Source organism: Theropithecus gelada, chromosome 11, assembly GCF_003255815.1.
Source record: "Theropithecus gelada isolate Dixy chromosome 11, Tgel_1.0, whole genome shotgun sequence".
NCBI classification, from domain to species: Eukaryota; Metazoa; Chordata; class Mammalia; order Primates; family Cercopithecidae; genus Theropithecus; species Theropithecus gelada.
The window spans coordinates 97,658,946-97,686,247 of record NC_037679.1 but is presented as its reverse complement, the minus strand read 5'-3'; the positions used below and the strand labels follow the sequence as shown (position 1 = coordinate 97,686,247).

Below are 27,302 nucleotides of genomic sequence, written 5' to 3'. Positions count from 1 at the left end.
CCTAGGGAAGGGGGCCCTGGCCCAGCGGGCAGGCCTGCTGTACTCCCGCACTGGGGCTGCAGGGAAGCTGGCCACTGTGGGCGGTCTCAGGCCAGCCCCGCCCCACCTGTCCTTTTCCTGGAGACTATTAGTCCAGGGTTTGCCCCTGCGGTGCCATTGGCCTGGCAGGCTGGATCGAGGAGGAAGTGGCTGATTTCTGAGTGGTTCTTCCTCTCCTGGCTTGGGCCGCTGTGCACAGCTGTGCCCCTGGCTCAGCCCCGCCCCCTGTGGCCCTCCGCTGTGACTTCCCCATCCCTACAGAGAGATGCTGTCCTGTGGGTAAGTCCCAGGCACCACCTGGGTCCTAGTCTCCTGTTAGTTTTGGAGGGAGGGAGGGCCTTGTTGATGCTCACTCCATCATGTATGTGAGCGTGAGTGCGATCTGCCGCTGCCCTGCCTTGCGCCTGCTTCTGGTCCCTATGAACCTTCCCCTTCCCGCAAAGTGTGAGGACCCCCAGGCTCACTCATGCCCCTCTGCCCCATCTTTAACATTTTCCCCCTGACAAGTGTGTATCTGTTCTCCCCATTGCATTTCTACTTCCAGCCTCTGGGCTCCTGCTTCTGTCTCCTGCTTAGGACCTGTCCCCCGTGGGTAGCTCACAACACCTGAAACAGCAATCAGAGGCCACCCGCGAAGGCCCTCCCATGCCCAGCCAACTTCCCCGCTCTTCCCAACATCTGACTTTGGTCCCATCTTCCTTCCGTTTCCTTTCACTTCCCTTTCCCCTGCATCCTTCATTCAACAGGTACGTGTTGAGCGTCTGTTACACACCAGGTGTTGTTTAAGATGCTGGTAATATTGGAGTGAACAAGACAGACATGGTCCCTGCTCTCACGGAGCTTACATTCCAGTGGGAGGTTACAGACTGAACAAATAACCCAATAAATTGGATCATTGCAGATTCTGAGAAGTGTTATGCAGTAAATGAAACAGCCTCGGCTGGGTGTAGTGGTTCACGCCTGTGATCGCAGCACATTGGGAGGCTGAGGCGAGACGATTGCTTGAGCCTAGGAGTTTGAGACCAGCCTGGCCATATAGTGAGACCGTGTCTCTACAAAAAATAAGAAATTAGCTGGGTGTGGTGGAATGCGTCTGTGGTTCTAGCTATGAGCCTGGGAGGTCAAGGCTGCAGTGAGTGGTGATTGCACCACTGCACACCAGCCTGGGCGACAGAGCGAGACCTTGTCTCAAAGAAAAAAAAAGAAAATGAACCAGCTTCATGTGCTAGCAAGTGACTGGGTATGCAGGTGACATTACTAGCTGGAGGGATCGGGGAGGCCTTCCCGAGGAGGTGACATTTGAGCTGAGACCTGCTTGAGGAGGAAGAGGAGCCAGCCATGTGATGTGGTGATCAGGAGTCGAGCATCCCTGGGCAGAGGAGATGGTGAGCACAAAGCCCTAATGTGGGAACAAACAAAAAAAGGACTGTGTGTCCGTGGCAGAGGGCCCTCGTGAAGCAGAGGCAGGGCCACGGCAGGTTAGACCTTGTTGGATCTGGGATGTTGAAAGTGAAAACCTGGCCAGATGAGGTGGTGCATGCCTGTGATCCCAGCACTTTGGGAGGCCGAGATGGGAGGATCGCTTGAGCTCAGGAGTTTAAAACAAGCCTGGGCAACATAGAGAGATTCCATCTCTATTAAAAAAAAAAAAAAAACAACTGGGTATGATGGCCCAAGCATGTAGTAGTCCCAGCAGTTTGGGAGACTGAGGTGGGAGGATCACTTGAGCCTAGGAGTTCAAGACCACGCCGGGCAACCTACAGAGAGACCTCATCTCAACTATGACTACTACTACTAATAAATAGCTGGACATAGTGGCACGCACCTGTGGTCTCAGTTACTTGGGAGGCTGAGGCAGGAGGATCACCTGAGCCAAGGAGGTCGAGACTGCAGCGAGTTGTGATTGTGACACTGCACTTTTCAGCCTGGGTGACAAAGCAAGATTCTGTGTCAAAAAAAGAGAGAGAGAGAGAGAGAGGAAGGAAGGAAGGAAAGAAGGAAGGAAGAAAGGAAGGAGAGGAAGAAAGAAAGAAAAAGAGAAAGAAGGAAGAAAAGGAAAGCGAGAAAGAGGAAAGAAGAAAAAAAATAAAGAGAAAAAGAAAAAGTGACAACTGGCCAAAAGAAAGAAGAAAGAAAAAGTGACAACTAGCTGGGCGTGGTGGCTCACGCCTGTAATCCCAGCACTTTGGGAGGAGTTCGAGACCAGCCTGGCCGACATAGTGAAACCCTGTCTCAACTAAAGATGCAAAAAAAGAAAAGAAAAGAAAAGAAAAAATTAGGCGGGCACAGTAGGGCGCACCTGTAGTCCGAGCTACTAGGGAGGCTGAGGCAGGAGAATTGCTCGAACCTGGGAGGCAGAGGTTGCAGTGAGCCAAGACTGCGCCACTGTACTCCAGCCTGGGCGACAGGGAGAGACTCCATCCCCAAAAAAAATACAAAAAAGAAAAAGTGACAACCTGATTACAGAGTACTGGTGAATTTGTGGGTGGGTGGCTCCCCAGCCCTGCTGATTCTTGCTTCTCACACTCACGTCTGCTCCTGCCCCAGTGCACGTCTTGTCACTGTCGGCCCCACCGATGGGGTTCCAACTGAGTCTTCTGGTGCTTGATCCTTTCCGTGGTCATTTTCCTGCCAGGTAGCTTGGCCAGGCCTCCCCTGGTGCAGATTCCATCCTTGGTTTCTCAGCCTGGCCTTGAATGACCCTCTACAGCAGGGTCCCAACCTCTCAGAGCAGCTTTGCTCCAGCCACACGGCTTGCTCACAGCCAGGCACTGCACATGTGGACTCTGTGCGTGCCACCCCTTTGCCCTGATGCATGTTGCCTCTGGGGGAGCACTTCTTCCTCCACCTTCCATCATGGGCTGTGGCAGTGCCTATCCCATCTGACCCCGACGCTGTCTGCTGCGGTATGGTTGGTGGTGGAAAGGGCACCAGGCTCCGGCATCTGACATCCTTGTTTTACCCACCTTCCCACTCACTAGCTTGTGACCCTGGCCAATTACTTAACATCTCTGAGTGTTAGTTTCTATTTCTATAATTGGGTGAATAACACCTACTAAGTAGTGTTGGCCTGAGGATTAATACTATAATGTAAAAGCTGGCAGCACTGAAACCCTGCCACTTACCAGCTTTTCACATCAGTATTTGGGAAATATTGTTAAGCTCATTTGTCCACGGGGATTCTGAGGCTCAGAGAAGTTCACGAATTTTCTACAGATTATTTTGCTTTATTCGCCCTTCCAGACTGCCTATCTTCTTATATCACCGTTGATCTTGATCTGCATGGTTTTTAATTTTTTTTTTTTTTTGAGACGGAGTTTCACTCTGTTGCCCAGGCTAGAGTGCAGTGGCCCGATCTCGGCTCACTGCAACCTCCACCTCCCAGGTTCAAGCAATTCTCCTGCCTCAGCCTCCTGAGAAGCTGGGATTACAGGCGTGTACCACCACACCCAGCTAATTTTTGTATTTTCAGTAGAGTCGGGGTTTCACCATGTTGGCCAGGCTGGTCTCGAACTCCTGACCTCAAGTGATCTGCTCACCTCGGCCTCCCAAAGTGCTGGGATTACAGATGTGAGCCACCGCGCCTGGCTTGGTTTTTAATTTTTTAAAAATTCATTGGGCCAGGCGCGGTGGCTCACGCCTGTAATCCCAGCACTTTGGGAGGCTGAGGCGGGCAGATCACGAGGTCAGGACATGGAGACCATCCTGGCCAGCATGGCGAAACCCTGTCTCTACTAAAAATACAAAAAAATTAGCCGGGCGTGGTGGCGGGCGCCTGTAGTCCCAGTTACTCGGGAGGCTAAGGCAGGAAAATGGCGTGAACCCAGGAGGCGGAGCTTGCAGTGAGCAGAGATCGTACCATTGCACTCCAGCCTGGGCGACACTGCGAGACTGTCTCAAAAAAAAAAAAAAAATTATTTTTTTAATATTTATTTATTTTGAGATGGAGTCTTGCTCTGTCACCCAGGCTGGAGTGCAGCCGCCCAATATCAGCTCACTGCAAGCTCCGCCTCCCAGGTTCCAGCGGTTCTGCTGCCTCAGTCTCCCGAGTAGCTAGGATTACAGGCACCTGCCACCGCGCCTGGCTAATTTTTGTATTTTTAGTAGAGACGGGGTTTCACTGTGTTGCCCAGCTGGTGTCGAACTCCTGACCTCAAGCGATCCTCCCACCTCGGCCTCCCAAAGTGCTGGGATTACAGGTATGAGTCACTGAGTCCAGCTGTATTTTTATTTTTATTTTTATTTTTTGAGACAGTGTCTCACTCTGTCACCAGGCTGGATTACAGCGGCATAACCATGGCTCACTGCAGCCTCGAGCACCCCACACTCAAGCGATCCTCCCATCTCAGTCTCTCAAGTACCTGGGGCTACAGGGGCTGTGCCACCACACCTGTATTTTTTGTAGAGACAGGTTTCCCAGGCTGGTCTCAAACTCGGGGTCAAGCAATCCACCAGCTTCACCCCCACAAAGTGCTGGGATTACAGGCATGAGCCACTGTACCTGGCCTTGATCTCGACTTTTATCTTCCTGCTTCCAAGGAAATATTTTTTTCTTCTGAATTATCAGGCACTTACTTTTGTAATTCTTAGTCTCCCTGAGCTTGTTTCCTCCCATAAGAAAACGGGGAAAATTATTCCTACATCACAGGGCTGTCTGAGGCCTAAATAGGATCATGTATGTGAAAGTGATCTGCAAATCCCACACCACACCAAGGTCAGGGAGGTAGTTGTTCATTTTCCTGCCAAAGGATAGCAGAAACTGTACCTCTTGTCTGAGTTCTGCATCTTGGCTTGACACCCTTCAGAGAAATTCCTGCCTCTTCCATGGTTCAGGAAGAAGTGCCTAGTTAGTTTCTCCTGGGTACCTAGTTAGTTCCTTTCCACCAAGTGGGTTTAAGCCCTGGAAGGACAGTGTACTGGGGCCAGGGTGCAGTGGGCGTTTGGTGCTGAGCGTGGACCTGAAACTTTGTGTGTGGTCAGAATTACGTTCCACGCGTGGGGATGTGCACTGCACCAGGTATCTGTGTAGGTGGATATGGATGATGAGGTGCATGTGCCGTGACTATGTGTGCATCCTTGGCTGTGTATGACAAGCAGGCTGTGTGTGTAGGACCAGGAAGCTGTACTTGTGGCCAGGTATATGCCTATGGACTGACAAGTTTGTTTGTTAGACACTTGCTCAGTGCCAGGCATCGCACTGGACTCTGAACACTGAGATGAGCGAGAGCACCGGCGGGTGTCCCGCACTGCAGCGCGCTTTGCTGTGTTCTTGCTCCTTGGCGTTGGGCATGGGGGTTCCGTGGAGTTCTGGGGCTCCAGGGTGGTGTCCAAGCTGAAGAGGTAGTCAAAGCCGGACCATGCAATAAACCCACCAGGCAGATTCCCCAGGGCACCAGTGAGAGAAGAAAACCAGAAACAAATAGAACATAAAGGAAGAAGGAAAAGTGGAAAAGCCTTTTTTTGGGGGAAAACATTGATGTTTGTTGTTTCTAAAAATGATAAAGTAGTTATCATGGGAAAATTAGACTTGTTGGGCTTAAAACTTTATTTTTTTCTTATTTTAACTGAAGCAAACCATGCATAATGTTCATAAACATTAAGTACACAACAACCTGACTTCACTTTTTTTTTTTTTTTTTTTTGAGCTAGAGTCTTACTCTGCCACCAGGCTGGAGTGCAGTGGTGTGATCTCGGCTCACTGCAACCTCTATTTCCTGGGTTCAAGTGATTCTCCTGCCTCAGCCTCCCGAGTAGCTGGGATTACAGGCGCCCACCACCACGTCCAGCTAATTTTTTTGTATTTTTCGTAGAGAGGGGGTTTCGCCATGTTGGCCAGGATGGTCTCGATCTCCTGACCTCGTGATCCGCCAGCCTCGGCCTCCCAAAGTGTTGGGATTACAGGCGTGAGCCACTGCGCCCGGCCGACTTCACGTTTATACACACCGATGCAAAAAGCATCCAGGTAGAGACAAAGAGCCTTCCCTGCACCCTAAAAGTTTCCCAGAAATTGTTCTCAGTTAGCATATTTATTTTTGTAAAGGTAATGCGTGCCCATCATATAACATTCAAAAAGGTATGTAGAGAACCAAGTGTCCCCCCAGCCCTGTCCTCTAGCCACCCAGTTTCCCTCCCTAGGGGAAGCCATCAATATGTGTTTCTTATATATCCCCTGTTGAGCTTCTTTTCCTCATTTTGGTTTGGCGGTGTTGGCATTTGTATTTGGAATTACAGGCAGGGAGCATCATATACCTTAGTGTTTAGGGCCTCTAAGATCAACCAGCCCTGAGAAAATCAGCCATGGCGAGGACCTTGGTCCCCAGCCCCCGGAGATAGGCCCCCTGGTGGGAGTCCTGGGGCGGGGCAGAGGCCTAGGGACAAGAATCAGAAAGGACCCAAGTTTGACAGGGCTGCTCAGGGTCATGCTGTCCATCCCTCTGCCACAGTGGCATGGACAAAACATATATGTTGGTTAGAGAAGTGCACCCTTCTCTCTTGCAAGCACTGGCGAGGTCTTAACTATCAGTCTCCCGCTCCCATGGCAGCCCCTTTGCACAAGGAGGCTCTTAATCTCTGTTCTTTGAAGCCCTGAGGGCTGGTGTATAGGAGTTCAAAGCATTGGCTTTGGAACCGGCCTGTCTGGGTTTGAATCCTGGCACTGCAGCTGACTCACTGAGGGACTCAGGCAATGCCTTACCCTTCCTTAGCCTCAGGTTCCTTGTCTGTGAGATGATAAAGATAGCCCCTATTTCATAGGGCTGTGGTGAGAAATCAATCAGACGAGGCATGTGAACGCCATTATAGCACAGCACCCGGCATCCAGCAGGACTCACTCGCTGACAGCTGTCACCGCCATCATTGTCATTAGCGTGGGCCAGGGAGGGCTGTGTAAAAGCAGCTGGTGGAGGAGGAAGAGATGCCGTGTGAGCGTCTCGGTTCACATGCATGAAGTATGATCTGGGCCTGGTGTGTGCAATGCACACGTGTGTCCTTACTGCGTGTGTTGTCACATGTGTGCAATGCCATGCTCCTAAGCCTTTGATTGCAGACGTGTGGGAAGTGGGCCCCGTCCCCACCCCCAGTGCCACCGTGCTCTGCTTCTCTTCCCTTGCTCTGCTCTAAAACGAGAAGTGCAAGTGAGTTCCCCCAAGGGGTCGGCCGCGCCTCTTCCTGTCCCCGCCCTGCCGGCCGCCCCAGGCCAGTGGAGTGGCAGCCCCAGAACTGGGACCACCAGGGGTGGTGAAGCGGCCTGGCACTGGAGCTGCATTTGAGGCTTAGTCCCTGAGTTCTCCACCTGCCCAGACTAGCTGCACCTCCTCATTCCCTGCGCCCCCTTCCTCTCCGGAAGCCCCCAGGATGGTGAGGTAAGGGCCTGCCACCCACGGTAGACAGGAGGCAAGGGTGCCTGGCGCCCACGGGACCCCTCCTCACTGCCCTGCCTGGGCCGCCCAGGTGGTTTCACCGAGACCTCAGTGGGCTGGATGCAGAGACCCTGCTCAAGGGCCGCGGTGTCCATGGTAGCTTCCTGGCTCGGCCCAGTCGCAAGAACCAGGGCGACTTCTCGCTCTCTGTCAGGTAGGTGCCCCCCCACCCCCGGCGTTTTGGCCACTATCTTGTGCCGTCCAGGCCCTGAACCACTCATTCCTGGTTCCCTGTGGCAGTGCCGACTCCTCGACCCCCACGCCCTGTCTGTGCCCTCGTGCCCCACCCCCGCCCTCCCCACCCCTGTCTGTGCCCACCCATGCCCATGTGTGCCCCCACCCAGGACCTCAGCCGATCCCTGCCCTCCTGCTTTACTCCTGCACCGACTGGCCTCACCGCCTGGTGCCCTGCAGGGTGGGGGATCAGGTGACCCATATTCGGATCCAGAACTCAGGGGATTTCTATGACCTGTATGGAGGGGAGAAGTTTGCGACGCTGACAGAGCTGGTGGAGTACTACACTCAGCAGCAGGGCGTCCTGCAAGACCGCGACGGCACCATCATCCACCTCAAGTACCCGCTGAACTGCTCCGATCCCACCAGTGAGAGGTGAGGCCTCTGTACCCCCGCCACTCGCAAGCAGGGGTGAGTCGGCTCCCGCCCTGAGCGGCCAGGGAGACAGGGAGCCTGGCACTCGGCACTGCCTGCCCTCCATCCCCTCCCCTCCCCGCACCGGCTGGGGCTCTCAGTGTCCCTCCTTCATGCTGTCCTGTGGCCTGGTGTCTCAGAGCCTAACCTACCACCCTTTCCACCTAACCCCGAGGAAGCCAGAGAAAGCTGCCTTGCCCTATACCAGGGGCCCTGGCCGCTGCAGCCCAGGTCCCACTAGACACAGGGAGGCCACTGCTGGTGGCCAGCATATCGTGCCGGCCAGCTCTGTTGTTAGAAAGCTCTTCTTCCTCTGGAAGCCAGCCTGCCCTCCTCCGTCTGCCTCTCACCCCAGTGCATGTTAGGACAGTGAGGAGCTGACACTGCGGATGAGGATGGGGATGAACGGTTGCCAGGACACTTGATACCTTGTCCCAGCCGCCCAGTGGGGATGGGTCTGTCCTGTGGGGTCAAATACAGAGATCACTGAAAGCAGGATGTGAAGTGTTCACCTGTGTAAAGGGTCTCGCACTGTCCCAGGCACAGAATAATACTCCAGGCATTTCCTTCCTGTGCCCTCCTCGACTCCTCCTGGGGTCTTCCAAAGGCATGGATAGGGGGGCTGGGGGGCTTTGAACACTCCTCAGGACACCATGGCTCCTTTCAGCAGCCGCATCTCAATGCCAGATCCTCTTAAAGGGCAGCGGAATAATGCTAGGGGATTTTCACACGGACCCCTGGGTCAAGCCGACTTGCCCTTGCCCTGCATTCGTGGATCGATTGTTGAAATGATTGGGAAACTTGCTTCTGCCAGCTTGCAGCCTTTCTGAGATTCGGGCCTCCAAACTGCATCAATATTTTTGGTCAAGTCACTGATTGAAACTTAGAGCTGGATTCGGTCGCGGTACAGCCCTGTGGCCCACCTGGGAGGCCTCCTTTCCTGGATCTGCCTCCTTCAAGGCCTTCCTCGTCTGAGCCTCACATGGCTGGCTCTGTGTCTGCCCCCTGCCCTTCCTCTTCCCCACTGCAACACTCAGGGGGCTTCTGCCAGCGAGACCCTCTAAAGCTCATGTCCTCTGTTTCTCCTTGCCTCAAGCTAGGAGGAGGAGGACGGGCTGACCAGTGCCTAGAGTTGGAAGAGAGGAGCAGGGCCCCAGGAGGCCCCTGCAGAGGAGGCTGAGGCCTGGGTTCAAAGAGAAGAGAGAGAAGGAAGGGAGGGCAGTGCTGGGGCAGGAGGTTAAGACCGGGGAAGCCACACTGAAGGCCCTTTTGGGTGACCCATCCCAGGAGCCAGTGTCACCCCCGAACCTGGGAGTGTGTGAGAGACTTTCTCCCAGGTTCTGCTGTGTCCCCTGCCTTGTCTGTGGCACCTCCTTCTCTGCGGGAATTTGCATCTGTCCCTCGGTGGCTCTGTGCTTCCTGTGGTCAGCCTGACATTTGCATGGAGACTTCCTCATCCTGGGGCCCAAGGGAAGGGGCTCAGCCCCCTCCCTGCTGCCTGGGGTCCTAGCCTGTCCCCAAGTGGTGGGCTGAAGTGGCCTAACGGGGTATGGAGGCTCTGGGGGGTCTCTCGGCTGGAGTCACCTCTGGGCAGGGGTGAGATGGGTTGGGACAGACTGGTCCTCCCCTCTTCCCCCCATCCCTGCGGTTGGAAAATTTGCCCGCCCTCCCCTTGTCCCTGGGCTGAGGAAACCTCACAACCTCACTTCTCACTCTCTCCCCAGAAGGAGTTTTGTGTTTTTTCCATCACGTGGTTTCCTGTGGGGCAGGGCATTGTGGGGCTACAGTTTCCTCCTGGGAAAGGGGCGTGCTTTGGGGAAAGGGCTTAGTTCTGCTTTCTGCCCCGACAGCCCCTTTGAATCCCTTTGAACCCTTTTGAACCCTGGGCTCCCCTTCAGTGTGACATCATCCAGGGCACCCCAGAGCCCCCTACACCACTCTTTCCCCAGTGGGGTTGTCCTCCCCGCCTCCCTGGGGGAGCGCACCCCATTGGCCTTCCTTGTGACTTGTGTCTCTCTGTCCATCTCCCGCCACTCCCTGTGGTGTGGCCTTGGTCTGTGTTTCTCTTTGCCTCTGGTCTCTGCCGGGGCACAGCCTGATCCTTCATGGAGACTCTTCCTTAGTTTCCCTCTTCCAAATATTTGGAATATTGCCAGCCTTTCTGCCTTTCAGAGGTGGTCTCTGGGTTCAAAGCCTGGTCAGAATTCTGGAGGCTAAGATAGCTTGAGCCTGGGAGGTCAAGGCTGCAGAGAGCAATAACCGTGCCCCTGCACTCCAGCCTGGGCAACAGAGCTCTGGAGGCTTGCCTTGGAGTCCATCAGGGGCCCTAGGCCAGTAAGTAACAGCTCAGCGTCAGTTTCCTCATCTATAAAATGGGGGTAATATCATACCCAGCCCTCAGCATGTTTGTGAGAGGCATCAATACGATGGTGGATTTGGAACCATCTAGCGCAGTGCCTGGCCACAGTAGGTGATCGATTTCCTGCCCCTCTCTGTGAATATCTTTGCTCAGCGCCTTCCCCTGTGGCCTGGGTCTCACCTTCCCTGACGCTGCCTTCTGTAGGTGGTACCATGGCCACATGTCTGGAGGGCAGGCAGAGACGCTGCTGCAGGCCAAGGGCGAGCCCTGGACGTTTCTTGTGCGTGAGAGCCTCAGCCAGCCCGGAGATTTTGTGCTATCTGTGCTTAGTGACCAGCCCAAGGCTGGCCCAGGCTCCCCGCTCAGGGTCACCCACATCAAGGTCATGTGTGAGGTAAGGCAGCCAGGTGGTGGGGGAGCCTCTGCTGAGGCTCCTGTCTGTGACCGCAGAGTGGGTGGCAGGGAGGCTCTGCCTGGGCTTGAATTCAAGGCTGGGGCCCAGGGAGGGAGACTTGAGCCCTGTGAGTGGCCTTATTTGGCTCCCTCCAGGGTGGACGCTACACAGTGGGTGGTTCAGAGACCTTCGACAGCCTCACGGACCTGGTGGAGCACTTCAAGAAGACGGGGATTGAGGAGGCCTCAGGTGCCTTTGTCTACCTGCGGCAGGTCAGGCGGGGACCCAGCTGCTTCCTCCCTTCCCCTGAGCTGTCCCCCAGGTGTGAGCTTCTGAGACCTCTGAGTTGCTGACTTCTCGCTCTCCCCTATCCCAGCCGTACTACGCCACGAGGGTGAATGCGGCTGACATTGAGAACCGAGTCTTGGAACTGAACAAGAAGAAGGAGTCCGAGGATACAGCCAAGGCTGGCTTCTGGGAGGAGTTTGAGGTGCATGGTGGGGAACCGGCAGGGCTGGGGCAGCTGAGGTGGTGGCGGCCGCGTGGGGCCCCAGGAGGACACCTTCCTCCCCTTGCCCACCTCTGCTCCTGACCCACCCCACGTGAGCTCCCCCGATGGGTGCTCTCTCTGGGAGGTGATGCTCATTTCCTCACCCACATCTCAGAGTTTGCAGAAGCAGGAGGTGAAGAACTTGCACCAGCGTCTGGAAGGGCAGCGGCCAGAGAACAAGGGCAAGAACCGCTATAAGAACATTCTGCCCTGTGAGCACCCAGCCTGCCCCATTCACCCAGGAGACCGCCCCACCCCAGCCACTGCCCCTGCCCCATTCACCCAGGAGACCTCCCCTGCTGCAGCCTCTGCCCCTGCCCCATTCACCCAGGAGACTGCCCCGCCCCAGCCGCCGCCCCTGCCCCATTCACCCAGGAGACCGCCCCGCCCCAGCCGCTGCCCCTGCCCCATTCACCCAGGAGACCACCCTGCCCCAGCCGCCGCCCCTATCTCACAGGTCTCCACCCTCCACTCCAGGAGGGGCCATCTCCCCACACCCCTTCTCCAAAAGGCCTCTACTCCTCCCAGAAGTGCCTCCCCACCATCAGCAGGCAGGCTGCCCCTTGCTCCCAACCTCCTTCTTGTGAATCCCCTTACTCCCTCCGTACAGATGATCCCCCACCCCTGCTGCCCACAGTCCCCCGCAAGCCTCATGGCTTCTGAGACCAGAACGGCCTGTTAGCTCAGGAGGGTCTGACACAGGTGTGGTGAGTCCCTGGCTGACCCAGGCCATCTCGCCTCCTCTCCACCCACTCCCAGTTGACCACAGCCGAGTGATCCTGCAGGGACGTGACAGTAACATCCCTGGGTCCGACTATATCAATGCCAACTACATCAAGGTCAGTGGTGTGGGTCATGTGGGAGGAGAGGCTGGGCCCTGGGAATTCCCTGTCTGGTGGGGGACCCTAGATCCAGAGACACCTGGGCAAAGCCAAAGCTGGCTTCTTGCATGGGTGAGGGGAGCAGTGGTTCAGGCCCTGTGCTGGGCTGAGGGGCTCACTGTTTTGGGGTGCATCTCTCCACGCTTGTGTCCAGAACCAGCTGCTAGGCCCTGATGAGAACACTAAGACCTACATCGCCAGCCAGGGCTGTCTAGAGGCCACGGTCAACGACTTCTGGCAGATGGCGTGGCAGGAGAACACCCGCGTCATCGTCATGACCACCCGAGAGGTGGAGAAAGGCCGGGTAGGGCACCCCGCCCCATCCCCACATCCGTGCCCCGTCCTTGTGGTCATACCATTAAGTCAAAGAACCGTCAGATGCCAGGGCAGAAAGGGATCTCAGAGGTGAGGGTCCAGCCTTGTTGGGAAACTGAGGGCTAGTGACAAAGTCTCGACTACACGATGCAACCCCCAGATCCCTGCATGCACCCCTGGGCTGAGCTCCAGACCCAGGTTTTAGGCTGTCCTCCTTCCTCCTACACCTTCCCCACCTGTCTGCATCCAGGCCCCTCCTGTCCTCCCTGCCCCATAGATGTCTGTGGAGTCTGCCCCTCACTCTGCAGGCTCCCCTTACACAGCACCCTCTGTGCTGCCGTTGAAGTGATGCCATCCATGACAAACTGGGTCGAGTTCCTTCCTCTCTGAAATCTCTTCCATGGCTCCTGGTCACCTTTGGGATAAAGTCACACTCGAAGGCCTGGCGTTCAAGGCCTGGTGGTTTCCCTCTGACTCCTACGCTTCTCTTGAAGGCTCACTGCTCCCAGCAGCCGCGGCTCTTTCAGGTTCCCAGCCTTTCTTTGCACAAGCTCTTTTCTGCTAGGAAATGACTCTCTGTCCACACTGTCTCTGCCCGGCAGATGCCTCGTGTTTGAAGACACAGCTGAAGCGCTGCCTTCTCTGTGAATTCAGGTCTTGTTTTCTCCAGGACCTAGAGGGCGAGTTTCCTCGTTCCCAGCCACGCTCCTCAGCGCGGTGTCTCCCCGGTCACTTGTCTCTGTGAGCTCCTCCAGGCACAGGGGCACAGACTGGGTGTTAGCTGTGTCTGTGACTGCAGCCTGGTTTGCACGGCTTCGGGGACAACGCCTGCCTTGGCAATGTTTGTTGAATGACAAATGGATGTACCAGTAAAGCGGCTGGCCAGGTCGCAGCACCTGTTGGTGGCTGATCTGAGACGACAGCCCAGGTCTCCTGCCTCTCTGCCAGCTCATCCATCCATCCAACAAACGTTTGGGCCGGTGCCAGGCACTCAGAACCTAGAGCAGGACCTGGGATGGGCCACAGCGCCCTGCTCTGTGCCTCATCCCCACCCGACCCTCCCTTTCCAGAACAAATGTGTCCCATACTGGCCCGAGGTGGGCACTCAGCGTGTTTATGGGCCCTACTCTGTGACCAACTGCGGGGAGCATGACACGACCGAATACAAACTCCGCACCTTACACGTCTCCCCACTGGACAATGTGAGCGGCCCCCACTCCCTGCCCTGCTCCGGGAGTCCCTCCCGGACTTGTTCTCCTCTCTGGTTGGGTAGGGCGAGACAGGTGGGGTGTTCCGAGGGAGCAGGGGGCACTGACCCTGTGTCCTCGGCCCAGGGGGACCTCATTCGGGAGATCTGGCATTACCAGTACCTGAGCTGGCCCGACCATGGGGTCCCCAGTGAGCCTGGGGGTGTCCTCAGCTTCCTGGACCAGATCAACCAGCGGCAGGAAAGTCTGCCTCATGCAGGGCCCATCATCGTGCACTGCAGGTGAGGATGATAATCCTGATAGTAGTAGTGGCCGCTGAGAAGTAAATACTGCTAAGTGCCATGAGCGTTATAAGCAACATACACGTTAGCTCACACGATTAGTGCCTTCTGCTCACTCCCGGCTTCTTCTGGGTCCCCTCATGGCTCCAAGACCCCTGGGTGGAACGTGGCTGGAACCAGCCCCACTTTGGCCCTCTGCCTGTGAGTGTCTTCGTCAGAGCCCTCCCCAGATGTACCATCTCGCCCAACCCTGCCAAACACAGAGGAGAAACCTGGGACCCGGTTGCTGGCCAGGCCCAAGCTAGGCAGGGCAAGGCCGGGCAGGCACCCACAGTAGGCCTGGGTCCTGGCTGCTCCGCTTTCTCTCCAGGTCTCACTCCGTTGGTTTCTTCTCGCCTCCCAGGAACATCCATGGGGCTTGTGCTCCCCATTCCTCCTCTTTTTCCATCGGTAGACCCAGGGCTTTGGCTTGTTCCTGACTCCGCCCTGTCTCCCAGCTTCCCCAGGCGGCGTCCCATCCTGGCCCCCAGGGCTGTGTGGGGATGGACAATGCCTTTTTGGAGGTGCACATAGCTCCTCTATCTACCCTCATGTTTGTGATCAGGAGACCCTGGTAAGGTGCAGAGGTGGGGGCCTCAAGGAGGAGCAGGGGTCCCACAGATGAGCCCACTGAGCCCGCCTGGCCTGGGTGGATGAGAGGCAGCGGGTGCAGGGCCCCTCCGCTTACCAGCTGCGTGATCTTGGACAAATTACTTAACTTTTCTAACCCTCAGCTTCCTCCTCTGTAAAATCAGGACCTCAGGGTTGTAGTGAGAACTCAATGAGACTCTGTCGTTGCGGCTGGAATTCCGTCAGCCCTCAAACACGGGGCGCTGTTACTGGTTTAGTAACTCACGTCAGGCAGAGAATGGGGGAAATGGGAACCTGCCTTGCTCTGGTCCCTTCCCACTCCCACCGTGGACCCCAGGCCTGCGACACTCTCTGGCTTCCTCCTCTTCCCCCAGCAGCTGTTTGTCCTGGGACAAGTCAGCTGAATCTAGAGGTGCCCCCGATGGGCTGTCTCGGGGACCCGGCTCTGTCCTCTGCTCTCTCAGAGACAGGCCCATCCCCGAGAGCTACCCTCCTGCTCACCCGCCACACACACATCACACACTTCTTGGAAGCCCCGTGGCCTTTATTTAGACGTTACAGGAAGGAAGTGGGTGTGGGGGGTTATTTTTGACAATCTGGGTTTGAAATTAGACAGTGCGACTCAGGACATCAGCCTGATGGGCCCAGCCGAGGGTGGGCCTGGGGTCTCCCTGGCGTCTGTTTGCCCAGGGGTGGGAAAGAAGAGAAGCTTCCTACGGCCCTGCTCCTCCGAGCGCCCTGACCTGGTGCGCCTGCACCCTGCTGTCTCAGGGGTGTCCTTTTCCTGATGTCAGGGTTTGAAGAAAAACGAAGTGAACCGTGCTGAGAGACGCGCCAGATCTCCTGCAGGGAGAGGCAGGGAGGGCTCAGGGTACCTGGGAGCCGACAGGATAGTGGTGGGATTTGGGGGTCCCAGGTCTTCCGGGGTGGGGGCAGCCACTCACCAGGAGTGGGGAGTCGGTGCGAGGAGTGGAGGAGGGAAGGATGGTGGCAGCCGGGGAGACGGCGTCAGCACCACAGAGCCAGAGTGGAGCGCGCCCATGCAGAGCTGGGCAAACGTCCGTCGTCACTTGCCCGGTGACCCTGGGCACATTCCCTCCCATCACTGGAGGCTCAGGCTGCTCCTGTGGTGCCTGCAGCTGGAGCTGAGCACTGGGTACCCCCCTTCCCGGGAGGGCTTGACTGGCCTCTGATCGTACCCCCGTCTTTCCCCAGCGCCGGCATTGGCCGCACGGGCACCATCATTGTCATCGACATGCTCATGGAGAACATCTCCACCAAGGGTGAGGGGCACCTGGGGGCTTGGGGGTGGGGCTGAGCAGCCCCTCGGTGTCTGCCTATGCCTGGATCTGAGGTTTGACTGCCCCCCACCCAGGCCTGGACTGTGACATTGACATCCAGAAGACCATCCAGATGGTGCGGGCGCAGCGCTCGGGCATGGTGCAGACAGAGGCGCAGTACAAGTTCATCTACGTGGCCATCGCCCAGTTCATTGAAACCACCAAGAAGAAGCTGGAGGTCCTGCAGGTGCGTGCAGAGCAGGGCCTAGGGGGCTGCAGTGCGGGGCGGGCGCCACCTAGCCATGCTGGGACCACCACCCTCCCACCGTCCCTCTGTCCATAGTCGCAGAAGGGCCAGGAGTCGGAGTATGGGAACATCACCTACCCCCCAGCCATGAAGAACGCCCATGCCAAGGCCTCCCGCACCTCGTCCAAGTGAGTGGCCCTGACTGCCACCGCCCGGCATCCACCCCTTTGTCCTGCCCAACCCGATCCTCACTTTCTGGAGAGGACAAGTGTCACAGCTGGGGGGGCCTGGCTTCAAGTTCAGGCTTGGGTCTCACCCTTTCTATTCATAAGCATTTCCCGAGTGCCCACCACGTGTGGGCCTCTGCTAGGTACCAGCCGTGCACTCCTGTATGAGATGTAGCCTCTGTCCTCTAGGAGCTTGGAGTCTAGTGCGGGGACAGTGGCTGGGTCGCCTGTGAGATGGGGTGGCCAGAGGGGGCTGCCAGTGCCGAGTCCCCCGCGCTGTCTCCTGACCTGCACCCACTGCCTGTACTTGCCCCCCTGCACCCCGCTGCAGACACAAGGAGGATGTGTATGAGAACCTGCACAGTAAGAACAAGAGGGAGGAGAAAGTGAAGAAGCAGCGGTCAGCAGACAAGGAGAAGAGCAAGGGTTCCCTCAAGAGGAAGTGAGCGGCGCTGTCCTCAGGTGGCCATGGTACAGCTCTTCTGCCTGGGTGTCCTCCCGGCCCTGCCCCGTGTCCTTGGCTCCATTGCCTTCCCTGGGTGGATGGGGTGGCCGTAGCCTCACTCTGTGCTTCCCAGATGCCCCAGACCTTCTTGTTCCCCCTCCAGGTTCCAGCCACCCTCTCACTCCCTCACTCGCTTCTCTTGGCAGCCTCAGCCCTGAACCTGCGGAAGCCTTCCACGGTGGACAGACTCACAACCTGAACCTAGGAGCGCCCCATTCTATTGTAATTTAAATGGCTGCATCCCCCCCACCTCTCCCTGACCCTGTATATAGCCCAGCCAGGCCCCAGGCAGGGCCAACCCTTCTCCTCTTGTAAATAAAGCCCTGGGATCACTGTGTGTCACCTCTGAACGCTTTGCTTGCCCAGTGAGTGGTTGCCCAGTGAGTGGGCGGCCGGAGGGCAGGATGGGTAACAGTGCGTGCCTTCGCGTGAAAGCTCCGCCTTCTGTCAGACGGACGTGGGTCGGGGCTCCGCCTCACACGTGGGAGGGTGACCGTGGGCGAAGCTCCCCAGTCTCCTTCTTTAAAATGGAGGGCAATCATAACAAGGTGGTTATGAAAAGCACCGAGATGACGGCCGACGATAAGACGGGCACAGTGACTCACCACAAGCTCGCCATGTGCCCAGGCACTAAAAGACTACACACGATAGTTCAGTCTAGGCACTTTTATCATTCTCATTTTACAGTGGAGGAAACTGAGGCACAGAAAGACTAAGTAAGTTGGTCACTTGCCCAAGGTCACAGGGTTATGGAACAGTGAAGCTGGGATTTGAACCCAGGCTGTCTGGCCCCAGAGTCCACACTCCTTACCCTGGAGTTGCAGCTGGGGCCACCCTCAGCGGGGCCTGATCACACTCCCCTGATGCCGACTTCCAGATCTGAACTAAGAAGAGTAGTTAACAGCCGGAAGCGCAGACCCGAGGCCAGCCCTGCTTCGTCCCCTCTGGCGGGAACAGGGACTGGCTCCTCAGTGCACCCAGGCGCGCCCAGCTCCTCCCCTCACCCAGGCTGCTGCCGCCCTTATCCTTTTGGGCAGAGTTTGAAGAGCTGGCTGGCTTGAAGACTGCTTTGTTTTTTGGTCCCCTCTTCCTTCCCCCATGTCAGGATTGGCGTTTCTTCTTTATTTGAAATACTGGTCTCCTGGGGAGTAAAGCCGGTGGGACTCATCCCTCAGGAAGGGCTGGCGCCCACTCCCGGAAAGGCTGAGACGGCACAGGTTCCAAAGCCCAGAGGCTGGACGTGCATTATTCAGCAAGTCCTTCTTATAGAGGCCCCGGCACCACAGGCATTCGCAGTCCCCCGAATTGGAATTTAGGCTGGTCAGGGAGACAGATTCACAACCCGATCACAAGCATCAAATAATTGCTGGCGGGTATTAAGAAGGAAGCAAACAAAGACCGGGAGAGAGAACAGCTAGGGATTGAGCAACACAATAGCTCCCTGGGGCTACGGCCCTCCAGGGCGTGGGTGGGGCAATCACCTGTCGGGCTCAGGTCCCCGCTCCCAGCAACGCCCTTTCTATCCCAGCCGGAGCTGCACAAAGGCAAGTCCCACCTCCTCTAACCGCCCTTGGGCTACCTGCCCTTGGGGTGGGACTTGGACTCCACTGAGGGCTGTGCTGTGAGGTGGGTCTAGGAGCAGCTGGGTCCGGAGAGTGGAGCCCGATCATTCCCTCTGCAGGCCTCAATCGAGGGGCAGGGCTGATGCTCCGGGCCAGCTGGGGTCTCTGGGTAGCGGTGGGTAACTCCACACTAGGGGCACCTTGCTGGGACCCACCTGCCCTTCACAGGCCTGGCGGGGCCTTCTCCCTCCTCTTTCCCTCAGGGGATCCCAGCACAGGCTGGGCACCGCGTGGCGGCACAGCCCAACTCCTGCCCAGCTGACCCCTCGCTGACCTCAGGGATCTCTCTGGCCTTCCAGCTCTGCTGTGGGCAGGGTCTGAGGCCACAGAAGAATGGGCTAGTCCTGGGGGCAGCAGCTGCTGTGGGGAGGGGACCTGAGAACAGCCCCCCTTTTTTTGTTCCTCTGGAGAGAGGGGTGAGACTGGGCAGGTTGGAGGAAAGAGGCCCCTGGGAGAGGGTGGGAGGCCTAGAGGAGTGGCCAAGCCTTAGAGGAGGTGCCCATGGCTGGCGCTGGGAGGGAAGGGGTTAAGGCGGTGAGGGGGCAGCCTATGGCAGGAGGACACACCTGTGCGCAGGGTGGCAGGCGGGGCCCAGGTAAGGAGCCTGCGCTGCCCGGCAGGCGGAGAAGGAAGGAGGAAGAGCGGAGGCTAGGGCGGGCTCTAGGCCGGGCTCTAGGCCGTGGAATCTGGGGCCTTAAAGCCCCTTCGTCTCCCCGGCACCCACTCTCTGGGGGCAGGCGGGCCCGCTGACAGGTAAAGGCCACCAGGGGAGAGGTCCTGGGCTGAGCTAGGGACTGCAGAGGGGGGACGAGGGTGGGTAAATCGGTGTGTATTGCGGGTCGGGACAGGCTGCGGGGGTGGGGGAAGGTGGCTCAGAGGCAGGAGGCCGACGGGCGAGGGGCTTCGGAAGGCTGCTTGGACCGCAACCTGGGCCTAGCAATCAGCGACCCAGGGTGTGGCTGGTGGCGGGTAGCAAGGCTCACCAGGAAGTGTCCCCAGGGACTCGGGTGGTGGGGGGATGGGAGCCAGGGATCTGCAGCTTTTCCGCAGGGAGCCTGGGCCTGAAGCTGCCTGACCCAAGGTGGGCGGGCTGGGTGGGGGCCCTCGTCTTACCCAGCAGTGTTTGGGTGCGGTTGGGAGTCTCTAATACTGCCGGGTAATGATGGAGGCCCCCGTCCCTGTGTCAGCAACATCCATCGCCTCAGGTCCCCAGCTCTTAGCGCTGCAGCCCCCTCCCCACTTCCCACGCTCCCCGGAAGCCCCTTGTCTTGAGCTGAGGGTGCTGTACAAGGGGTGGCTCTTGTTGACTGGCTGCCACTAAGGGACACAATGGGCCCCAGCCCCTCCTCCCACCCAGTGCGATTTGTCACCTGGTGGATCTAGAACCCACAGTCGACCTTGAGCTTGGGGTTGGCTCGCCCCCTCTCAAGAGACCTGACCTGGCCTGTGGCCAGGGTCCCTGTAGCAACTGGTGAGCATGCACCGTAGTTCTCTTTTGGCCGGCCCTGGGCCCATCTTCCAGTACAGTGTTGGATGGTCTAATTGTGAAGCTCCTAACACTGTCTGGTAAAGATGGCCCCCGGGTCGGTTTTTCAGCAGTGACCTTCAGGGACCCCTGAAGACCATGGAGGACTACTGACCAACAACCTCTGACCTTCACCCCTCTGGATGGGGGGACGAATCACTAGGCAAAGGGGAACAATGGGAAGAAGACAAAATGGCTGCCTTTACGGCTGCAGCAAGATTTGGAAACACTGGTTCCCTAGGCACCTCCATTGTCTTCCCGCTTTGGGAACATGAAATAAAGTGTGAATGGGAACATGAGGAAGACTGACCCAGGTCACTTGACCTGTCTTTTGTCTAATTGTTGATCTCAGCCTCCCAGCAACTCAGGATTGGGGCTGCGACGTCTGCTTTGTCCTTCGATACTCAACCCTAAGCAGAGAAAAACATCTTAAAAATCGAAGCTGATTAACCCAGTCCCTCTGTTCAGATCCAACTGCTGCCCTATCTGCATTTGGCAGTTCCTGTACATACTTTGCCCCCATGTTTTGTCTGAGTTCTACATCTTCCTTGTCTCCCCGCAGGGATGGGAAATGGGCAGTAGTGGGAGATTCAGGTATAAACAGTGGCTTTGTTTCTCTGGTGCCTGAGATTCAGGAAGGCCTGTCTTGGGAAGTTAAGTGTCAGCTTATCTGTGGACTGAACAGACAGGCACCTGTTCCGTTGGCCCCTGAGCTGTGGGAAAGCCCACCTCCACAGGGGGGCCCTGTTAGCGAGCAGCTCCTCAGGCCTGGTGACTGAGAAATGGAGTGTGGGTGGCCTATAGCAGGCCGCGCAATCCACCGGGCTTCTGGGCACAGAAGTGCCTCAACAGGCACAGGCAGGCTCCCCACAGCCACAAGGAACCCTGCAACCAAGGAAGCAGCTCTGTTGGGGTCATCAGATTTTAAATCTGGCTCAGCAAAGCCATGGCTGTCCAGCCTTAAAAAAACAGGTGGTGTGGGAGAAATGGAGGGTGGGGTGAAGAGCACAGCTGGGCCTCCAGAACTCAGGGCCAGCCTTCCCAGTTTGGGTCCTGTTTTGGAGCCCAGGCCCAGCTTCCCCGTAGCTGCCCCAGCCAGATTTGTTTGCGCCCCCTGCTGGCAGACACACAGACAGACTCAGGAGCGCATATGTGAACGTGCGCATGCGTGCTGCCCGTTATCCAGTTCGTGAACACGTGAAGCGTGAAGCCTTGACTTCAGGTTAAGTAATAAAAATTTATTGAGAGTTCCTGGGTTGGTGGTTGTCTCCTCCCAGCCTTGAGGGAGGGAACAACACTGTAGGAAATCACTGAGAAATCACACAATGTCCCAACAGCCCCAGTTAACACAGGGAGGAGGAAAGTAATTCCCCAGAAAAGGGGCTGGTCTTCAGTCTTCCTTAATCCAAGAGGGGTTCAGGGGATCGGTGTGGGGGACCATCGCATGATACTGGGGCGGGGTAGGGCTGTGCTGGACCCCTGGTTGGCTCCTCAAAAACTGGAGAAGCAGATCCACTTCCTCTGGGGGTGGAGTTCTTGGTGACTAGGCTCATTTCTTACCCTTGATGAGGCTGTCACTGTAGGAAAAAAAGATAGATGATGACATTATTAGGGGACATAAATGTGAGAGGCAGGACACTCCAGGCCATTCCCTCTACGACCCTCCTACCCCGACTGAGGGTTTGTCTGCGGGGAGGTGGGAAAGGGAGTAGGGTAGGAGGCAGGTACTGGGAGAAGGTGGCCTGCAGGACCCCACAGAAGCAGCAACAACTTACCTTCCTCTGTGGTGCCAGATGGCCAGATGAACAGGAAGCAGAGAAGAGAAATGCACATGTTAGCTGACAGCTTCAGGCCCCACTCAAGTTTTGAACCCTCCTTTGCTCCCAAGAGAAAAGACAAACAGGGTTGACAGCCAGGAATCTCTGATTCATGAAAGGAGGTGGTGTGTTCTCATGGCCACTGCTATTTCTCATTTCCTTTCCTAACATCCCTCCCTGCACCAAAGGAGTTTGAGGGCTCTTGAGTAAGAACACTGAGTATCATCTTTCATCACTTTTTGGTTGGATGAAAACTTTATAATTAAAGTGCTTTTTATGTGAATAATCCTATTTGATCTCATAAAATCAATCCTATGAGACACAAGATAGAAACTGTCAACCACCCCCTTTTCTAATTTTGGTTCAATGTCTCTCAGAGCCATATGAATAGCTGTAGCAGGCTCCAGAGCCCAAGCACCCAGACCCAAGTCCCACGTTCTTTGTGAGACCCCACTGTGTGGTCACATCTCTCACCTGGTGAAACTTTCATCCTGTAGGTTCAGCACAAGGTTGTCAGCCGTGAGATAAATGCGATTCTGTGATGTGGCGATCTACAGGGCAGGAAATACAAAGACCTCAATTCCACCCCTGCAATTCAGTAGCCACTTAATGGAACACATGCAGATTAGTAGAGGAATACAGCAATGAATAAGACATGGTTTCTACTCTCATTTAGGGATCCAGAGCAGTGAGCAGCAGCCATGACTATTAGCAAAGTAACAGAGGCAAGAACAAAAGGTCAGGGAATCCAGAGGAATCATTCTTGATGAGGGGAAGAGTACTGGAGAAGCCAATTATTTATTTATTTATTATTTTTATTTTTTATTTACTTAGTTTTTTTTTTAAGATGGAGTCTCGCTCTGTTACCCAGGCTGGAGTGCAGTGGTGCGATCTTGGCTCACTGCAAGCTCCGCCTCCCGGGTTCACGCCATTCTCCTGCCTCAGCCTCCCAAGTAGCTGGGACTACAGGCTCCCGCCACCACGCCCGGCTAATTTTTTGTATTTTTTTAGTAGAGACGGGGTTTCACCGTGTTAGCCAGGATGGTCTCGATCTCCTGACCTCGTGATCCGCCCACCTCGGCCTCTCAAAGTACTGGGATTATAGGCGTGAGCCACTGTGCCCGGCCTATTTACTTATTTTTTTGAGACAGAGTCTCGCTCTGTTGCCCAGGCTGGAGTGCAGAGGCGCTATCACGGCTCACTGCAACCTCTACCTCCCAGGTTCAAGCAATTCTCTGCCTCGGCCTCCTGAGTAGCTGGGAGTACAGGTGCCCGCTACCACGCCTAGCTAATTTTTTTTTGTATTTTTTTAGTAGAGACGGGGTTTCACCATCTTCGCCAGGCTGGTCTTGAACTCCTGACCTTGTGATCCGCCCACCTCGGCCTCCCAAAGTGCTGGGATTACAGGTGTGAGCCACCACGCCCGGCTATTTATTTTTGAGACGGAGTCTTGCTCTGTTGCCCAGGTTGGAGTGCAGTGGCGTGATCTCAGTTCACTGCAACCTCTGCCTCCTGGGTTCAAGTGATTCTCCTGCCTCAGCCTCCTGAGTAGCTGGGAATATAGCTAAACACCATCACAGCAGGCTAATTTTCTTTTGTATTTTTAGTAGAGATGGGGTTTCACCATGTTGGCCAAGTGGGTCTTGAACTCCTGACCTCAGGTGATCCACTGCGCCGGCCATAAAACCACTCTGAGTAGAAACCCGAACAAGCAAGGTTTGAATTCCCTCACCTCAATGTGCCTTCACTGAAAGCACTTTCTCAAGGCAGCCCCATCAGGGACGCTGGGCTGACACACTCACCGTCTTGGAGATATTCTGGGCTGCTCGGATCTTGCGAAGTTTGATGTAGCCAGGGTTCTTGCTCAGTGCTTCTCCAAGGTGAGGAGGGTTAAGGTTCACACAAGGGCAGGTCTCAATCCCTGGCCCCGTCCTTACCACACTCTCTTGCTACAGTCCTCCTCTGGGCTGTCAGATCAAGGTTGCGCTCAGGTGGCTTGTGCCTGCTCTACCTTGGACCCCACCTGTGGGCCTCCCTGCAGGCTGCTGCCAGGAACTAGGGGCAGCAGCAGAAATGAAGGCAAGGCCAGCAGTGCTATTGATCTGGCCTTACAGTGGGGAGTCAGGGCTCAGGTACCCCCACTAAGATTTCAGATCTCATCTGTAGCCCCACCCCCAACAAGGAGCCAAGGGCCAGAGAGCACGGAGTCGCATTCGCCTTAGTCTCATCAGCCTGCCCGTGAAGGAGGATGGGGAACTCAGGCGCCCTAGGGGCTGGGCCGAGACCTCTCACGCAGAAGGATATCATCTTGGCAGCCTCGGCCTCACCCTCGGCCTGCACAATCTTCTGCCGCTGTTCCTGCTTCGCTTTTTCTACCAAGAATTGGGCCCGCTGGGCCTCCTGCTGGGCTGTAGCGGGAGAGTGTCAGGGAGACCGTGTGCGGGGTCAGGAGCCCCGTCCACCGAGTCTTTCCTCCTCCTGCATCTCGGAAGCCCTCACCCCACTGCTCGTGCGACTCACCCACTTGTTTGGCTTCTACAGCAGCTGTGTACTCTCGGCTAAAGCTCAGCTCTGTGATGGCCACGTCATCCAGGATGAGGCTGAAGTCCTTGGCCCTCTCTGTCAGCTCCCGGCGGATCAACAGGGATACCTGGGGGCAGGGGTGGGGAAGGGTGGTTTGAGGGGACTGGGTTGCGACCCCGAATCCTTCACTCTCTCAATACAATATGCGCTGCCTTAGCTTCCTGTCAGGCAAACCTATAACATAAGCCTCTCTGCTGAAAGAGGTGCAGGAAAAGCCAAGACTTGGCCACTTTCCTCTGTGCTTCCTAATACCAAGTGCTACCGAGTTCTAATGCTGGCTGGCTCTCCTTATTTCACAGTGGCAATTAGCACAGCTTTTAGGTGGAAATGGCACTAGGGTGACAATCCTCTTCTACTAAGCTGCCTTTCCTAATTCCCAGTACTCTGGGCCTAGAAGGGAAAGGCTGACGCCATGCAGATGGTGGTGGGAGTCAGACCTGGGCCCGCTGGGTGATCAGCTGTGAGGCATTGAACTTGGCCACCACACTCTTGAGCACCTCGTTGACAATGGACGGCAACACTCGTTCCTCGTAGTCCAGCCCTAGGCGCTGGTACATGCTAGGAAGCTCCTGAGCATTGGGTCGAGACAGCACTCGCAGGGAGATGTTCACCATCTGTAGGTCTGAGATTGAGGTCAGCAGTGGCTGGTCAAGGCCAAACACCCTTTCCCAAGCATTTTTCTCCTTCATGTTCCTCCCTATATGCCCTGTGCAATGATGTACAGCCTGGCACTGCCCTGGGGGGAGGAGAGTTAATCAGGCTGACAAGGAACACATGAGGCAGCACAGGTGAAATGCACCCTCACCCACTGTGAAGCCTGGAACTGCAACCCTGTCACCAGCAGGGCTGACTGCTCTTTCCCCCTCTGTACTCCATGCAACCTCTAATGTGGGTGCTTCCACGCTGTACCGTAATCACGTCTCCTGTAAGGACTTGGGGGACAAAAATGTGCTTAATGAATCTTGTATTCCAGGGCCCAGCAGTCTAGTAAATGAATAAGCCACCTGCACTAGGTATAGTACAAAGAAGTACATTACAGGTTACAGGTGACCTACCTCACCCAGGGTGTATGCGCGTGTGTGTGTGTGTGTGTGTGTGTGTGTGTGGGGAGTAGGAAGAGGTCTGGGGAACTCAAAGGCATGGCTTTTATGTGTGGTCTAGAAGGAGAGAACAGGTGAACTAGTCAAGGGTAGGGACAAACTTCTCCTGAACAGAGTATACTAGTGGATGTAACTGTAGATATAGTAAGTCAAGCAGTTAGAAAAAAAGGCTTTAAAACAAGGCTTTGATCTAGGCAGTGAATAAGACAAGAGACAAACAATACTCTTATTGAATATGTCAGGGATGAGACAGTAGAAAGCACGCAAACACAGGGTGTTCAGAATGTGCTGCTTTGACCCCAGGAGGCAGGTATTTTTGTTACAGTTCTTGCAGACATGGAAACTAAGGCCTAAAGGCCTGACACTACCGTCTTCACCTGGGGTTTCTTGCCAGCTCCCTTGATCATCCCACCTGCCATGTGATTACCAAGTGCTCAGACCTACCTTTGGAGCCTGTAGGGGAGGAGATTTTTCGAGGTCTGGCCCGAATGTCATAGATAATGGGGTACTGGAACCAGGGGATCCTGGAGGGGACAGGGATAGGTATTAAGAGGCCGCAGTTTCGGCCAGGAGCGGTGGCTCACGCTTGGAATCCCAGCACTTTGGGCGGCCGAATCATTTGAGGTCAGAAGTTCGAGACCAGCTTGACCTATATAGTAAAACCCCGTCTCTACTAAAATACAAAAATTAGTCGGGCGTGGTGGCGGGCGCCTGTAATCCCAGCTAATCGTGAGGCTGAGGCAGGAGAATCGCTTGAACCCAGGAGGCGGAGGATGCAGTGAGCCGAGATCGCGCCACTGCACTCCAGCCTGGGCGACACAGCAAAACTCCCGCGCCCCCCTCCCCCAAAAAAGCTGCAGTTTCACTAGCTTTGCCCGGTTTCCCCTCACCACGCGTTTTTTGGCCTGCTCCTCCCCATGACCACCGACAAGGAGAGATTCTCTTGTCCCTTTGGAAAACAACAGTTCATATGCTGCTGGAGGTTCGCGCAGCACCCACTATCCTAGGAGCAGGGATGAGGAAGGAGGGAAAAGAGCAGCGTTGAATCCTGTTGCACGTCCCACTACAGCCACTGCTGGGTCGGCGTCAAGGGTGAAAGGTCAGGGTCAGTAAGCTCTGCCCGCCATTACCTGAAATGAAGGCCCTCGGCCAGGATAGTGTCCTGCTGCACTCCACCGATCCGATTGAAGAAGATGGCTCTGTGCCCGCCTTCCACTGTGGGGAGAGGGGTGGTGATCAGGCCAGGCCGCTGCTCAGAGTAAATGCTAGCTAGGCTCGTGGTGGGGCGCGGGGACCGGTGAGATAGGGCAAGGGGTTTGGGGGAGGGACTGGAAGCGTCCGGCGAGCAGGCGAAGGTTGCTCACCAGTGAACACGGATTCGCGGACACCGTACGCCACGGCGCCGGCCCCCAGCAACAGCTTCAGCGCCGTGCCCATGCCCCGGGGCCCGGCGGGCAGCCGTCCCGCCAAGTCCTTCAAGTTCTGGGCCATGTCTGATCTTGAGGCCGGCGGCACCGGAGGTCAGAAGGGGGTGCCGGCCCGCCTCTACCCCGCTGCAGCTTAGGTACTGCACCCTTCCCACGAGGGTTCGGGCCCGTAATGCTGGCGAAAGAAAGGGCACCGGAAGTGCGCTCCCTTGGAAACCCTCCCCCTTAGCCCACTACCGACCCGAA

The 27,302-nt window shown here is 56.2% G+C and overlaps 2 protein-coding genes, 1 long non-coding RNA gene and 1 other non-coding gene across 8 annotated transcripts; 2 read left to right on the top strand and 2 right to left on the bottom strand.

Moving 5' to 3' along the window:
• Window positions 1–41: 41 nt before the first annotated feature.
• PTPN6 (protein tyrosine phosphatase, non-receptor type 6) lies at window positions 42–17,319 on the top strand. 3 transcript variants are annotated; one of them, XM_025403799.1, is made up of 16 exons: window positions 42–318; window positions 7,489–7,611; window positions 7,872–8,066; window positions 10,669–10,858; window positions 11,014–11,130; window positions 11,235–11,348; window positions 11,524–11,620; window positions 12,168–12,247; window positions 12,444–12,593; window positions 13,675–13,806; window positions 13,939–14,093; window positions 15,939–16,006; window positions 16,099–16,250; window positions 16,347–16,438; window positions 16,809–16,948; window positions 17,129–17,319. In XM_025403799.1, the coding sequence occupies exons 1-15, from the start codon at window positions 305–307 to the stop codon at window positions 16,921–16,923; spliced, it is 1,794 nt and encodes a 597-aa protein (XP_025259584.1). In that variant the 5' UTR covers window positions 42–304; the 3' UTR covers window positions 16,924–16,948; window positions 17,129–17,319. The 3 variants fall into 3 exon arrangements, with proteins under 3 accessions (XP_025259584.1, XP_025259587.1, XP_025259586.1); XM_025403801.1 differs by lacking the exon at window positions 42–318 and adding an exon at window positions 6,625–7,400; XM_025403802.1 differs by lacking the exon at window positions 7,489–7,611 and having other exon boundaries at window positions 157–318.
• Window positions 17,320–19,241: 1,922 nt separating this feature from the next.
• Window positions 19,242–20,447, top strand: LOC112635588. The gene is made up of 2 exons (XR_003121946.1): window positions 19,242–19,357; window positions 20,204–20,447. It is a non-coding gene; the product is annotated as an uncharacterized LOC112635588 (long non-coding RNA).
• An 899-nt stretch (window positions 20,448–21,346) lies between these two features.
• On the bottom strand, window positions 21,347–27,281 carry PHB2 (prohibitin 2). Of its 3 annotated transcripts, XM_025403812.1 has the most exons (11): window positions 26,994–27,244; window positions 26,760–26,844; window positions 26,520–26,627; window positions 26,074–26,153; window positions 24,967–25,151; window positions 24,467–24,596; window positions 24,251–24,354; window positions 23,749–23,826; window positions 22,421–22,497; window positions 21,905–21,910; window positions 21,347–21,706 (listed from the first exon to the last, which is right to left on the bottom strand). In XM_025403812.1, the coding sequence occupies exons 1-11, from the start codon at window positions 27,118–27,120 to the stop codon at window positions 21,679–21,681; spliced, it is 1,008 nt and encodes a 335-aa protein (XP_025259597.1). In that variant the 5' UTR covers window positions 27,121–27,244; the 3' UTR covers window positions 21,347–21,678. The 3 variants fall into 3 exon arrangements, with proteins under 3 accessions (XP_025259597.1, XP_025259598.1, XP_025259599.1); XM_025403813.1 differs by lacking the exon at window positions 26,520–26,627 and having other exon boundaries at window positions 26,994–27,281; XM_025403814.1 differs by lacking the exons at window positions 24,251–24,354; window positions 26,520–26,627 and having other exon boundaries at window positions 23,749–23,816; window positions 26,994–27,277.
• Window positions 23,915–24,181, bottom strand: LOC112635731. Its single transcript, XR_003122058.1, has one exon. It is a non-coding gene; the product is annotated as a small nucleolar RNA U89 (small nucleolar RNA).
• Window positions 27,282–27,302: the final 21 nt, after the last annotated feature.